Raw genomic sequence first — 14259 nt, forward strand, 5'->3', positions numbered from 1 at the left:
GTACTGCATCTATGCAACTCCTATCTAGGAGCCTCACTTGATTATGTGAACCACAATAAGATTACCCTCAATATTTCACCACCATCTGATGTGCACAGATTTAGTTTTGGAAACAAAAAAAGTTCACATCAGATGGCATCTATGCAACTCCTATCTAGGAGCCTCACTTAATTGTTGTATACTTTGCTTCATGATTGGGCACTGCCATCTCTTTACCATCACTCTTTTTTTTTCTAAATGAGGGCAAGAGATTTGCCGTATTTTTATTAGAAGAGAAAAAGACAAATACAAAAGGTCACGAGGTGACCGCAACCCATACCACTTACAACCAATGAACACGATCATTTGTAAAAACAACCATCCGGTACAACCTTAGCCCAAAGAAAATAAAACAAACCGAGGAGGAAACACTCAAAGAGCCAAAAAGAGATCAAAGCGACTAAGGAATTAAACATCGCTAGCTGAGGTCGACTTTGCAATGTGAAATTGTTCAATCGATTCTTTGATCAACATTGCCACCTCTTCCGTAGTCGGCTCTTTTGCTGAAAAATTCTTCTATTTCGCTCATTCTAGACATTCCACTATAAGTAGATTACTAAGCCATCAGAGTCTTTACAAACTGATTTGTCCACTTAGCCTCAGAGCGCTTCTACCAAGAAAAATGGAGCCACCAGAAGGGACAGTATGTAGGGCATGCAAGTCTCCCCGCATAATGATCTTATCCTAGTCCTGCTCGGTGAAAGACCAATCTTTGCATAAGTATGTAGCTGTTGCAGGCTGCAGGTAACACAACCTGCAAATGGAATTCTCTATCCATCCCTTCTTGAATAGGTTGTCTACGGTTAGGATTTTTTGTGGAGGGTCCATGCAAAGAACCAGCATTTAGTCTCAGTTTTTGCTCTCTGGATTGGGTTGATCTTGAGCTTGTTTGTATCCCCAATAAATTGAATTAGATAATAAGCACTCTTATTTGTGTATTTTCCGTCTGAGGTCCAGCCCAAATGATTCCGTCTTCTCTCCCGGACTCTCTATGGGTATCAATGATTGCATAATATAGTTTGACAAATTTGTATGTCTCTGTCTGTGTTGTAATCAGGCAGACATGTCTAATCCATCTATTGTCAGTCAAAGCTTGTTGCACAGTCTAAGTTTTCCCTACGAACTTTGTGGAATAGAGCCAGAGCGATGATCCTAGGCTCTGAGCCCTCAATCCAGTTGGACTACCAAAACATGGTTTTACCCTTTTCCAGCTCTGATGATTTTTGATGCGTGAAACATGATCACTGTCCGTGGTATTGCAAGGAATGTCGAGGCCGGACCATGCTCTATCCCCCACCCCCCCACCCCCCACCCCTTTGGTTTGCAAGTAGTCATCCAACGCACCAAGCAATGGCCATAGCTAACCTTTTCTGGCTGATCTTCTGTCTAGAGGAATGCATGTCTTATCCTATATATCAATCTTGTTTATGAGCCACTTTTGTGCTTGAAAAACAGTCAACTGGTAGATCGGTTGGGAATTAATTTTACCATCACTCTCAAAACTTACATATATATCAGGGTGATCGAGGGTCTGATTACTTGATGGCCAATTTTTTATTACTGGGAAAGTCAAATTTCTTTTTACATTCATTTGGTTTTTGGACTCGCTAGCATCGCGTCCAGACGGTGCCCACATAGGGAGAGAGCGGGCACCTAGCGCGTCGGGCTCGCGTGCGAGCACACCAACAGTGGGCCCGTGTCGCCTTGGACATCACCCGTGCTGCCCGAATGTCGCCTGTGCCGCTGGCCGCTTCCCATGTGCATCCCATGTGCAACACTTAATCTACTTTTGAAATATCCTGATGCAACAGTTACAACATACAAAAAAAAAAGACCGACGAATGCAATATAAAAAAGATAGATGAAATACTTGAAACAAGTGTCTGAAACATTTGCGAAATCGTCTGGAAATATATTTTAAAACCATTGCAAAATATGCAACATCCAGATGAAACACTTGTTAACATACGTATGAAACACCTAAAAACATATGCTTGCAACATGTATGTATATGCAACATTGAGATCTACTTTTGCAACATCCAGATAAAACACTTGCAACATGTATTTGGAACAGATGAAATATTTAGAACATACACTTGAAACATACGTGTATAGCCATTACAACATGTGCAATATCCCAATCTACTTTTGCAACATCGATACACAACACTTGCAACATATCTCTGAAGCATCTGAAACACTTGAAACATACTCTTTCAATATGCGCTAGTCAAGGGGATGTCAACGGCCCTAGCATACACCGAGGCGCAAGTCTCCCCTTCCTATCGACGTACGAGGTTGATGGGGGCGCAAGCGCAGGCCTCCTAGGCACACGCGCATGCCTCCCTAGCCTCCCCTTGCGCGATGGGCGAGCTGGATGGTGGCGCGGACCGCAGAGCATCCAGGGCTGGGGCATGCGAGCATTCTGAGATGGGTGCGGGTGCAGCGCCGCCGCGCTAGAGAAGGCCGGGCGGGCAGGTGCGCTGCGGCGAGCAGGCCCTGCGCAGCTGTGCTGGAGAAGACGAGCGATTTTTTTTAGGGAGATATGGGGGTGGAGTGTGGGCGTGCTCTGAAGCAGCGAGCTGAGTGCAGGGTGCGGCGGCCGCACCCTATCATTGCCTTTTGGTTTTCTACCGAAGTTTGCCAAGCATCTCATATTTGGCTAATCACATATATTTAGCAAATATATTTGTCCAAGCTTTGGCAATTTTGACTTGTCAAATCTACGGTAAAGCAAACTTTGGTAATAAATACAAGCAGGTCCCGAATATTCATATGTCTACGTCAAATTTTCTTGCCGTAGGATGACATCTATGAACTTAACTTTTTAAAAGAGTGAATATAATTTTTTTTATGTTCTTAATAGCAAATTAGGACTGAACTCCGGCGAACATATATACGTTACGTGAAACAGGGGCTTCCCGCTCATATATATGTCGCTTTTCCAGCCGTCGCATGGTGGTGGAGTAGTCTGGTTATTTGCTTCATCGGCAAGCTAAATCAAACGCTTTGCTTAATACTGCACACTTGCAGACTGTTGGTTGATTTGCCTGCTGAACTTGGTGGAAACCTGCCCATGCTACATACCCTTCATTTGACTCTCCGACTGGAAACGGATGTTCGTATTTTCTGTTAGGGAGTTTCACTTGGGTTTCTTATGCAATTTAATCGATTGGCACATATATGTATTTTTGAACATGTGTCAATGTTTTTAAAAAGAAAGAAGAATTGAGTTTTATGGGCTATTGGCTCGATTTCTAACTCTAGATGAGTTATGAAATTAAATATTTATAAAATACTAGAATGAAACTATGCATTGGGTTGTTTCATTTATTTTTTTATCTAATATGGTATTTTTAGAAACAATGCAATAAAACTCTTCTCTGAGAATGGTCTAATTATTCTAGCGGAGTACTCCCTCTGTTCTTTTTTTAAGTGTTGTTCACACATATCCATGAGTCAAAAGTACCCAACTTAACCAAATATACACAAGAGATTACTAATATTTATGATATATAGTAAGTACTATTAGATTAATTTTTAGATAAATTTTTATAATACACTTATTTAGAGATATAAATGTCAAAATTAAGAAAGTTTGATCAGCACCAAAGCCTAGATGACATTTAAAAAGGGACAGGAGGAAGTAACGTGACATGCATGTCATGTCAAAATAGCTTACCCTTTTGCTTGGTCAGTCTCAAAGACTAATGAATGGTTTATAGTACCTTAGAACGAGGCGCTAGTACAGTGCGCGCGTGTTTACTGGAGCGTCGAGTATACGTACGTCTACACATATGAGCCCCTAATGCGTCTGTATCGTGTTTTGAAAGAAAGCTTAAGATTTTTTTTTCCAAAAAGAATTCATAATTAAAGTTAGTCAGCTAGTTAGCTCTCCTTATAAGCATAAAGACGACTAGTCGGATGCAAGCTTTTTACTATACAGCAGTGTATAACATGGTGGCGTGAAGTGTATTTCACACTCGTTTAGGAAAATGACAAGGCAACTTACTCCTTTGTTTCTCTCTAGCAGATAACATCATACTCCGATCCCTCGGTATATATATATAATTCTAACAAAGTACCATGTTAAAATATAGCAAACTTTAGAGACACGCTAATAAGAAACGCACCTAAATTATATTGTTTCTTGGATAGAGGTAGTATTAATGTGCAACACATTATCTAAAAAGAAGTATTAATGCGCAACAATGATGCCGTTCAATTCGCGTCAGTTCATTTGACCGAGATGGGTAGCTTGTGATGTGGAAAAAAGGCATTCATCAAGGTCATATTGTTGGTAAGAGGGACCATGCATGATGCATGTATAGAGGGTCCTCTGGCATCAACTTGGCATGCGTTATAATTTGAGATCCAGATTGCATACACTAATACTTTTTGGGGGAAGAGCATGCAATAATAATTAAGCACTTCTCCTATATTTCAGGATACCTGAATTTTAAGATAATTTCAGACAATACTCTTACACCACCGATTAGTACATATAAAAAAGTTTTTTTGTAGTACTGACTGATGCACGGGTGAAGATGGAACAAGGACACAAGGAGAGTACCGACCGGCAAGCGCCATCTAACTCTGAAGCGCTGCCTGAATTGCTTCTTCAGAGCACCGAGGTCGCCTGCCACGACGGGGCTTGTGCTTGCTGACCCTCTAGGTTTCTCTAACTAAAGTCATCGTCCTGCGGTTCAAAGCACCAATTCCGAATTTTTCGGTAGCTTGATCTGGAATCTTGGCGTGAGCAACGGCCATAAGATGAGCGAGTGTGCCGCTATGCTAGCATGCATGCCACTATTTCACTCACTACGCAGCTAGCGCGTGTAGCCAAGCTCGATTGGTCTTGTCTTCGAGATGAAGACGAACACTTACGTTCAAAAAAAAGAGATGAAGATGAACACCACTAGGGGTTTCTTGACTTTCTTGTGCGGGGTAGCTACCGCCGCGGCCTGCTTCGGCCTGTTCCTGCTGCATGTTCCGTGCCCCCGCAGCCTCTTGCCGGCAGAGCAAGAGCTCATCTTGGGTAGGAGTACTAACAGAACACACGCTGATCCCAGCACCAAAAAACCTGCCATGGTATGTGCACATTTGTCTCCAAAATTTATTCCGATCCTGTGTTACGTTCATCTCCAATTGGTCGATCATCTACACTGGATTCATTACCTTCATAGGTTTAATCAATTACCTTCTTTTATTTTTCTCTTAATAAACAGACCTCTGCTCCAGCTCCAGGTGATGAGAAGCTCCTGGAGCTGCTGCGGCGAGCGTCCATGGACGACCTTGACAAGACCGTCATACTAACCTTCGCGAGCCAAGCATGGACGGCGCCGGGGTCGCTCCTGGACCTCCTCCTCGAGAGCTTCCGCCAGGGCGTGGGCACGGAGCCCCTGCTGAAGCACCTGGTCATCATCGCCGACGGCGCCAAGGCATACGAGCAGTGCCAGCGCGTGCACCCGCTCTGCTACCACCTGCAACTGGAACCCGGCGGCGTCGACTACGTGGCGCAGCAGTCGTACATGGCCAAGGGTTACCTCGAGATCGTGTGGCGCAAGTTCCTGTCCCAGGCCCGGGTCCTCCAGCTCGGCTACAGCTTCGTCTTCACCGACATGGACATCATCTGGCTGCGGAACCCGCTGCTGCGCATCCCCATCGGCGTGGACCTGGCCATGTCGTGCGACAGGTACTACGGTAACCCCTACGACCTCGACAAGTGGGCCAACTCCGGGTTCATGTACATCAAGGCGAGCGCCAGGATGGTGGCGTTCTACGAGAGCTGGTACGCGGCGCGGCTGTCCTATCCGCGCACGCACGAGCAGTTCGTGTTCCAGAGGGTGAAGGACACGCTGCCGGCGAAGCACGGCATACGGGTGCAGTTCGTCGAAACGGCGTACCTCACCGGGTTCTGCCAGCTCAGAAAAGATTTTAACAAGGTGTGCACGGTGCATGCTAACTGCCTCGTGGGGCTCAAGTCCAAGCTGGAGAAGCTCACGGAAGTGTTCAACGAGTGGAAGGAGTTCAAGAAGAAGGCTGGTTTGCTAGGCAGCAACACTACCACTGCCCTAACTCACTGAACAATTAACACCTTCAGTGGCAGATTCATGAAAAATATAGTAGTTTAAATACATTCTCGTTAATTAAAACATAGATGAATAATTTAAAATACAGCATGAGCATGAGATGTAATTTTTCAATACCAAACTAATAGTTCATATGTGACGCCACTTATTCTTCATGAGGAACAATGTAAACTACTAGATAGGCATGCAAGCTTCACTGCGCTGCTGTTCTGCCGGCTTTGCCGCACACGCTGATGATGACCGATAGCGGTGAGCTGCGTGTTGTGCGCGAGAGAGAATGGAAGAGAAGGCACGGACCAAATGGTCGGCTGATGATTTCACCAACAGGTAACGTGACCGCCTCATCCCCACGTGAAATAGAAGCAAGACCAACACCATATGTCCCTCTTCCCATTCAGTTTTAGAGGTAGAGTGCTACGAAGACGCCGATCCTCCGGCAGTTATAGATTTACTAGAGGAGGTGGATATTTGGTTTGAACTAAAATCATAAACATTAGGTAAACTTATTAGTAACACAAGACAACTCTAATTTCTACTCTTGCTAAGCTAGGTGAAGGTTTGCAACCCAGGGTGAGATGCTAAGGGCATGTTTGGTTCCTTGTATCTGTCCCGGCCTGGCCCCCGGGATGCAGTTTTTGAGCGTTTGGATGCCTGGATGGGGTCGTCGGCTTGACCCTCGGCATGAAAGGTGCTCCCCCGAGCCTTGCTGTCGGGATACGAAAATGGATTCTGCTTCTTGGCAGGCCTAGATCACGCAGGACGCGAGTGAGGGCTGGATGGCCTAGAAAAATTGGCTCTCTGCATGCAGCGGGAGATGCGGGCACGTGGGAGAAGCTAGGGTTACCGCCACACCCCTTTCATGCCATCTGCGTTATATCCTCACCGCCGCCCCTCTACCTATTCCATCCCTTGCACTCGCCCTCTAGCTCTCCCCGCTTCCTCAGTGTCTTCCTCTTCCTACTCGTCTAGGTCCTACTAGTGCTAGCAAGTGATGCATCCTCTCTTCCTCATGCTCTAGATCCACGGTGTTTGAAGCTCGATTCTATCGAAGGCTAACGTTTCTCTTCTCCCTCTCCATTTTCCACAGGTTTGAGATTTAATTCGTCAGGGTTTCGTGGCAAAAGAGAGCAGGTAGCCTGTAATCCCTCACAGATCTAGTGTTGCTCCCTTTCCCCATCGGTTTTTTGGGGTCCTAATGTATATGAGCATTTGTAGGGTCCTGATCTGTGCTGTTGTGTCCTCCTATATGCCACGGCAGCAGCACAAGCACGGCACTGGTTGCTAGGCCAAGCTGGCCTAGGGCATGGTGGCTACTGTGTCGAGTCGGGTTTGATCTGGGCCAAAAATCCATGCTTCGTACTAGATACCAACCACGGGCCTTATGTACAACTATACCCCACAAATCCGCTACCAATATATGCGTGGGCACCTAACCGGAGCTGCAAGCTGATGAAACATGGAGAGGAACTACTTAATTCCTGCACTAGGGAAGCCAAAAAGCCTACCTACACCTCGGGCTTGTTTAGTTGAGGACTATCTAGAGGTGCCTAGCCTAGGCATCACTCACAGACGTTGGATTTTTCATGCCTGGAGTTGAGATGGATGCCTGACCACATCTGCCTCGCTTAGGGTCCCAACCAAACACACCCTAATGTATAGAGTGTGCTCCACCATTAGCCATGAGCATTATAGTCCACAAGATATTAATAGTCAACAGTAGTGTAGTCTTAAGGTTTCCAATTTAGTTATTTCAAAGAAAACTGAGACTTATGTGGACAACGTCCACGGCTCGTTGGAAGAGATCAAGAGAGGCATCTTCCTGCTAGTTATAGAACTATAAGTTGCCAAAATGTTATCAGCCCACATGTTCGGCTGTCATTAGCATATTTTTGTAAATAGTATACATTTGTAGCTAAAAATAGTTGTATATGTTGGTCTTCAAAACCAATTAATTGGCAAAGTCATTCCTAAGTATAATGGTATTTATTTTGGTATGCATTAGTTGTCACACAATATGATGGAATACAGCTGTCGCCCGCATTTTTTAACGAATACAGGTGAGTCTTTGATGGCATGGAAAAGTAAGGCACTATAAATATTCACAGAGCATATAATTTTGTCACATAGCCATTGTTAACCTACCACTAGATAATAACCCTTGCCAAAGGCCCACTGTCAGTGATGCAACGGAAAACTACACCACTTACTATTTCCACGTTTCTCGGTATGCAAAGCATTTCCGCTACAGTAGTAACGGAAGGCAGTCAGCACCTTAGCTTGAAGATTCCACTTTGATTGCACGAAAGAAAGACGCTACCAATATTAACAAGATGTACATTTAATTTAACCTTGTCATCATCGGCAACCAATTGGTGTACTGTAACCTTTAGTCGAAGCCCTAGTGTGTTGGATTTCAAGATCACAAAATCACAGCAATGATCAAATTTGGCTAGCGTAGAAGACGAATGCGCAAGAATAGACAGAGAAACGAACGGCAACTGCCGGATGGCAGTGCTATTTTTCACTGATGTAAGTTTTGAGTACAATGACGGATACAAATGAACCAAAGCGCTAACCTGCGCTATTACATCACAGCAACTTATACCAGCAGCTATTACACACAGTTGATTAAAAGAAAACTGCTAAACACGCGATACAAGACGCTCCGAAACACACATTCAGAAACTGACACCGAGTGGGCGCGGTCACCGCGAACTGCCGTTCCCGCTCAGGCTGTCTTCATTCAAACTTGTATTCTCCCGGCTGCTCCACTTCGCCACTTCACTGAATCAGCTCCCAGCATCAGCGTTGACAGGATTACGCCACCATACTCCCCCTTAATCCTGACAAACACTAAGATCTCTAACCCCAAACAAGTGCCTCATCACTGTCAGCTTTCCTGCTGGCAGTGCCTTGGTCAGTGCATCTGCTTTATGCTCATCTGTGCACACTCTCTTCACAATGATCTGACCCCACTCTACACACTCTCTCTGATGAAGTGATATTTAATATCAATATGTTTGCTTCTCCCATGAAACACATGGTTTTTCATCAAAGCAATTGCAGAGTTATTATCAACAAAGAGAGTCACTACTTTTGGTTTCTCTTTTGTGATCTCAATGATCAAAGTCCTCAACCACAATGCCTGCTTAGCTGCAGGAGTGGCTGCCATGAATTCTAACTCATAAGATGACAGAGCTACAGACTTCTGTTTGTGAGAGTACCAAGTTATCAGATTTTCATTCAAGTAGAATGCCATCCCACTTGTGCTTCTCCTCTCCACCACATCTGCACCCAGATCACTATCTGTGTAACCCAACAACTCTCCAGCACTCCCACCCTGAACATACACCAGTCCAAAGTCAATTGTTCCTTTCAAGTACCTCATGATCTGTTTAACTGCATTGGTGTGCATCATTGTTGGCTTCTCCAAGAATTTGCTAGCTAGCCCAACTGAGTAAGAGAGATCAGGTCTGGAATGCAGCAGGTATCTCAAACATCCAATTGCCTTCCTGTACTCAGTTGCATCCACTCTTTTGCCTCCCTTGTCAGCATTTAACTTGCATCCAGGTTCCATTGGCAACTTAGTTGAATTGCAGTCACTCATGCCAAACTGCACTAGAACCTTCTTAGCATAGCCTGATTGCTTCACAGTGATAAAATCCTCCTTTTGATCTACCTCAATTCCAAGGTAGTAGTACAATGGACCAATATCTATCATCTCAAATTTAGTCATCATTTGCTTCTTGAAATGATCAATTTCTCCTAGATTGCCTCCTGTCACAATTAGATCATCTACATACACACGCAAGATGACTGCATTCTCTCCATCTCCTCTTGTGTAAACTGCTTGTTCACTCAAGCATCTCCTGAAATTCAGTTTCCTCAAAGTTCTGTCAAGTCTGACATTCCATGCCCTTGGAGCTTGTCTAAGACCATAAAGAGCTTTGCTCAACTTGAGTACACACTGCTCTTTGCCTTTCACTTGTATAACCTTCTGGCTGTGAAACATACACTTCCTCCTCTAATTCACCATGCAAAAATGCAGACTTAACATCTAGGTGATGTATTTTCCAACTATGATTAGCTGCAAATCCCAACAGTAATCTCATTGTATCAAGTTTGCAACGGGAGCAAAGACTTCTTCAAAGTCGACACCATGCTTCTGCACATACCCCTTCACAACCAATCTGGCTTTGTTCTTTATCACCTCTCCTTTTGAATTTCTTTTCAGTTTAAACACCCAATTTAAGCCAATGGGCTTTTTCCTAGCAGGTGGCTTAACCGGCTCCCAAGTTTTATTTTTCTCAATGGACTGCATCTCCTTGTCCATTGCATCAATCCAGTCCTGACTCTCTGCTGCTTCTCTGAAACAGGATGGTTCCTCAATTTCTGCTTGAAGAGCTTCAACATTCTCATCCATCAACTCAACCTCCGCAGAATCATCATAGATCTCATTCAAGTTTCTGAACCTATGTGGTCCACTATCATGATCAATGGTGTCATCAACATCCATGTTAACATGATCCCAACCTGAATTCTGTGGTGAATTCTCTGGTGTTATAACGTAACTGTTTGACTATCAGTTGCTGGATTCCCACTCGGCCTTTGTCGCTGGATTCTAAACCGTAACTGATTGACTATTCAGTTGCTCCCATCCCGAGACTGCCTCCTGCTACAGATTGCATGCCACCACTAGCTGCTCTCACTGTCTCCTGACTATCCTGAGGAGTGCTACCTTCACCAACATATCTCATAGCACTAGAGAAGAATTGACCATCCCCCTCTTCTTCGATTTCTGAAAAATCTCTATTTTCTGTAGCTTCCCAGCACCACTTCACTGATTCCTCAAACACAACATCTACTACTTACAACAATTTTGTTGCTAAGAGGGTTGTACATTCTGTTTGCTTTGCTTGCCTTCTTCAATACCAAAGTAAACCATTGGTATACTCGTATCATCAAGCTTTTTTCAGGTGTGTTCCCACTACCTTCACATGACCTCTACACCCAAAAACTCTCAAGTGACCCAGATGAGTTTTTCTACCATTCCACCCTTTATATGGTGTTCTATCTCTCATCGATTTAGTTGGCAGTCTATTCAATAAGTATACTGAATGCCTCACAGCTTCTGCCCAAAATCTCCCTGGGATCTCCATGCTTTTCAACAGAGCACTTGCCATCTCCATCACAGACCTGTTCTTCCTTTCTACAACACTATTTTGCTGTGGTGTGTAGGGTGTAGTAAACTGATGCTTGATCCTAGCTTGCTCACATAAACCTTGAAATGATCTAGCAAGAAACTCCCCACCCCCTATCTGACCTGAGAATCTTGATGTGCTATCCAGTGCCATCCTCAGCCTCAGCTTTGAATTTCACAAAAGCATCTACAGCTTGGTCTTTTGTCTTTAACATGTACACAGTGCTCCACCTTGTGCAGTCATCCACCAATAACATAAAATATTTGTTGCCTGTAGCAGTAGGTGATGTGATGGGCCCACACAAATGCATATGTACTAGTTGAAGTGGCTCTTTTGCTCTCCACAATGCTTAATGAGGAAAATGCTTCTTAGTCTGTTTAGCTGCTAAACAAGCCTGACAGACCTGATCTGGATGCTGAATCAGTGGTACCCCCCAACCATCTCCGTCAACAATCTTCTTTAGTGCATGGAAATTAGCATGTCCAAGCCTGCCATGCCACAACCATGCATCATCGGCTATACTGCTTAACAAGCAAGTAGGCTCCATAGGCACCAATTCAATCTTGTACAAACGGTTTGTAGTTCTCTGAACTTTCATGATCAATTTCCAAGGCTTTTTCTCTGACACCTCAATCACATCATCATCTATGAGAACTCGGTGCCCAATCTCAGTAAGTTGACCCAAACTAATCAAGTTACTTCTCAATTTAGGAATAAAATAGACATCTCTAAGCACGCATTGATCACCCGTTCTACCCTGACACAAGATTGAACCTTTTTCCCATAACCTCTACTGAAGAACCATCACCAAACCATGCCTTGCCTATAATAGCTTGATCGATGTCCCTGAATTTCAGCTGATCTCCTGTCATGTGAATGCTGGCGCCGTTATCCAGGTACCAGACATCACTGGTAGGCCCCTCCTCACCATTGAAGTGAAGCTCTGGCGTCACCTTCTTCTCCTCCAGATACACCTCTGAATAGAAGCTTCTTGGCAGTGGGTGCTCAAGCAGACCCGATTCAATCATTTCCGCGAGCAACACCGACGACTCTGTCTCCACCGCATTCACATGGTGCACCTCCTCCTCCTTCTTCTCCCCCGGACACCGGTTGGCGTAGTGCCTATAATGATGGCACTTGAAGCACTTGATGTGACTCTTGTCATGCTTTCCCATGCTGTCCTTCGCCACATCGCCTTGACTGCCGCGACCTCCACGACCCCCGCCGCGGCCTCTTCCCCGACCACGACCGTCGCCAACTTTTTCTGGCAGGCCTCCCACTCGGCCTGAGTGAGCAACAACTATCCGCTGTTAGAGAGTGCTCCCCCAGCTCCCCACTTGGTACGCTGCTCGAACGCCTTCAGTCGACCGACGGCCTCCTCAAACGGCAGTTTCTTCAAGTCGTAAAAATGCTCGATCCCGGCGATCACGTTGATGAACCTGTCCGGCACGGTGTCGAACATTTTCTTCACCAGTGCCACGTCATCCAGTGTGCCGCCGAGGTTGCCTTACTTCACAGACATCCCCGTCAATCTCCTGACATACTGATCGAGCGGTTCATCATCCTTCATCCACATCGCATTGAACTTGCTCTTCAGAGTCTGTAACCGCGCCTCCTTGACTCGATCGCCCCAACAAATATCACCTTCAGTGAATCCCACACCTCCTTGCCTATCTTCTTCGTGGCCACTTGCATCAGGGAGACAGTACAGCCAGTGCGCCCTCGCCTTCTTGTCTTTCACCGCCGCCGCTGGCACCGCCGTCGCACCTTGCTCGGACGACTCCCCGGATGGCTCCATGATCTCCCACACTCCTTGGTCCTCCATGATCGTCTGGACACGGATACTCCAACTAGTGTAGTTGGTTGCCGTCAAAGATGCATAGGTGATCTGCCCACCACCACTGCCTCCGCCGCCAGCGCCACCGCTACCCCGGTCACCCTTGGCGTGGATCAAGCAAGTTTTTGCATGTGATTAGTGGCTCCAATACCAGATGTTGGATTTCAGGATCACAAAATGACAGCAATGATCAAATTTGGCTAGCCTAGAACAAGAATGCGCAAGAACAGTCAGAGAGACGAACGGCAACTGCCACATGGCAGTGCTATTTTCCACTCATGTAAGTTTTGAGTACAATGACGGATACAAATGAACCAAAGCGCTAACCTGCACTATTACGTCATAGCTACTTATACCAGAAGCTATTACACAGAGTTGATTAAAAGAAAATTGCTAAACACTCGATACAAGACGCCCCGAAACACACATTCAGAAACTGACACCTGGTTGGCGCGGTCACCGCGAACTACCGTTCCCGCTCAGGCTGTCTTGATTCAAACTTGAATTCTCCTGCCTGCTCCACTTCGCCACTTCACTGAATCAGATCCCAGCGTCAGTGTTGACAGGATTACACCAACGTAGTGTCAGTGACGATAGACCACTTACCTGAGCATGTTTCTCGGTACGTATAGCATCTACCCTAGAGAGTGGTAATAGAAGCCACCCACCACCCTGGCTCCAAGCCTTCCGTCATCCCACTTTAAAAACCACCTAAGACTAGAATGCCTATCATCCCACTTTAAACCAAGGTTTTAAATCTCCGGCTATAGCTGCCGCTATAGCCCGCTATAGCTGTTTGAGAAAGATCAAGCTATTTGTGTCTATGTACAACTTAGCCGCTATAGCCCGCTATATCCCCATTTAGCTCCGCTATAGCTGTTTTTTAGTCATCCGCTAAAATGTCTTAGCCGGAGATTTAAAACACTGCTTTAAACACCACCTAAGAGTATACTGGAGTTCAAAGCACACGGTTACACACAACCATCGATCCACCCTGGCTCTAAGCCATCCTCCCTCCTTAAAAACCACCCAAGATCACAGCTCGAGGCATAGTACACCACAATAGCACGCACTTGCTACTTTTCTCA

The 14259-nt window shown here is 45.3% G+C and overlaps 1 protein-coding gene across 1 annotated transcript; it reads left to right on the forward strand.

Annotated features, from left to right (window-relative positions):
- The first annotated feature begins 4943 nt into the window (after window positions 1-4943).
- On the forward strand, window positions 4944-6127 carry LOC136533829 (uncharacterized protein At4g15970-like). The gene is made up of 2 exons (XM_066526345.1): window positions 4944-5132; window positions 5270-6127. Exons 1-2 carry the CDS (start codon window positions 4944-4946, stop codon window positions 6125-6127), a joined length of 1047 nt encoding a protein of 348 aa, XP_066382442.1.
- Window positions 6128-14259: the final 8132 nt, after the last annotated feature.

The sequence above is a fragment of the Miscanthus floridulus genome, unplaced genomic scaffold (assembly GCF_019320115.1).
Source record: "Miscanthus floridulus cultivar M001 unplaced genomic scaffold, ASM1932011v1 os_1245_1_2, whole genome shotgun sequence".
Taxonomy (NCBI): Eukaryota; Viridiplantae; Streptophyta; class Magnoliopsida; order Poales; family Poaceae; genus Miscanthus; species Miscanthus floridulus.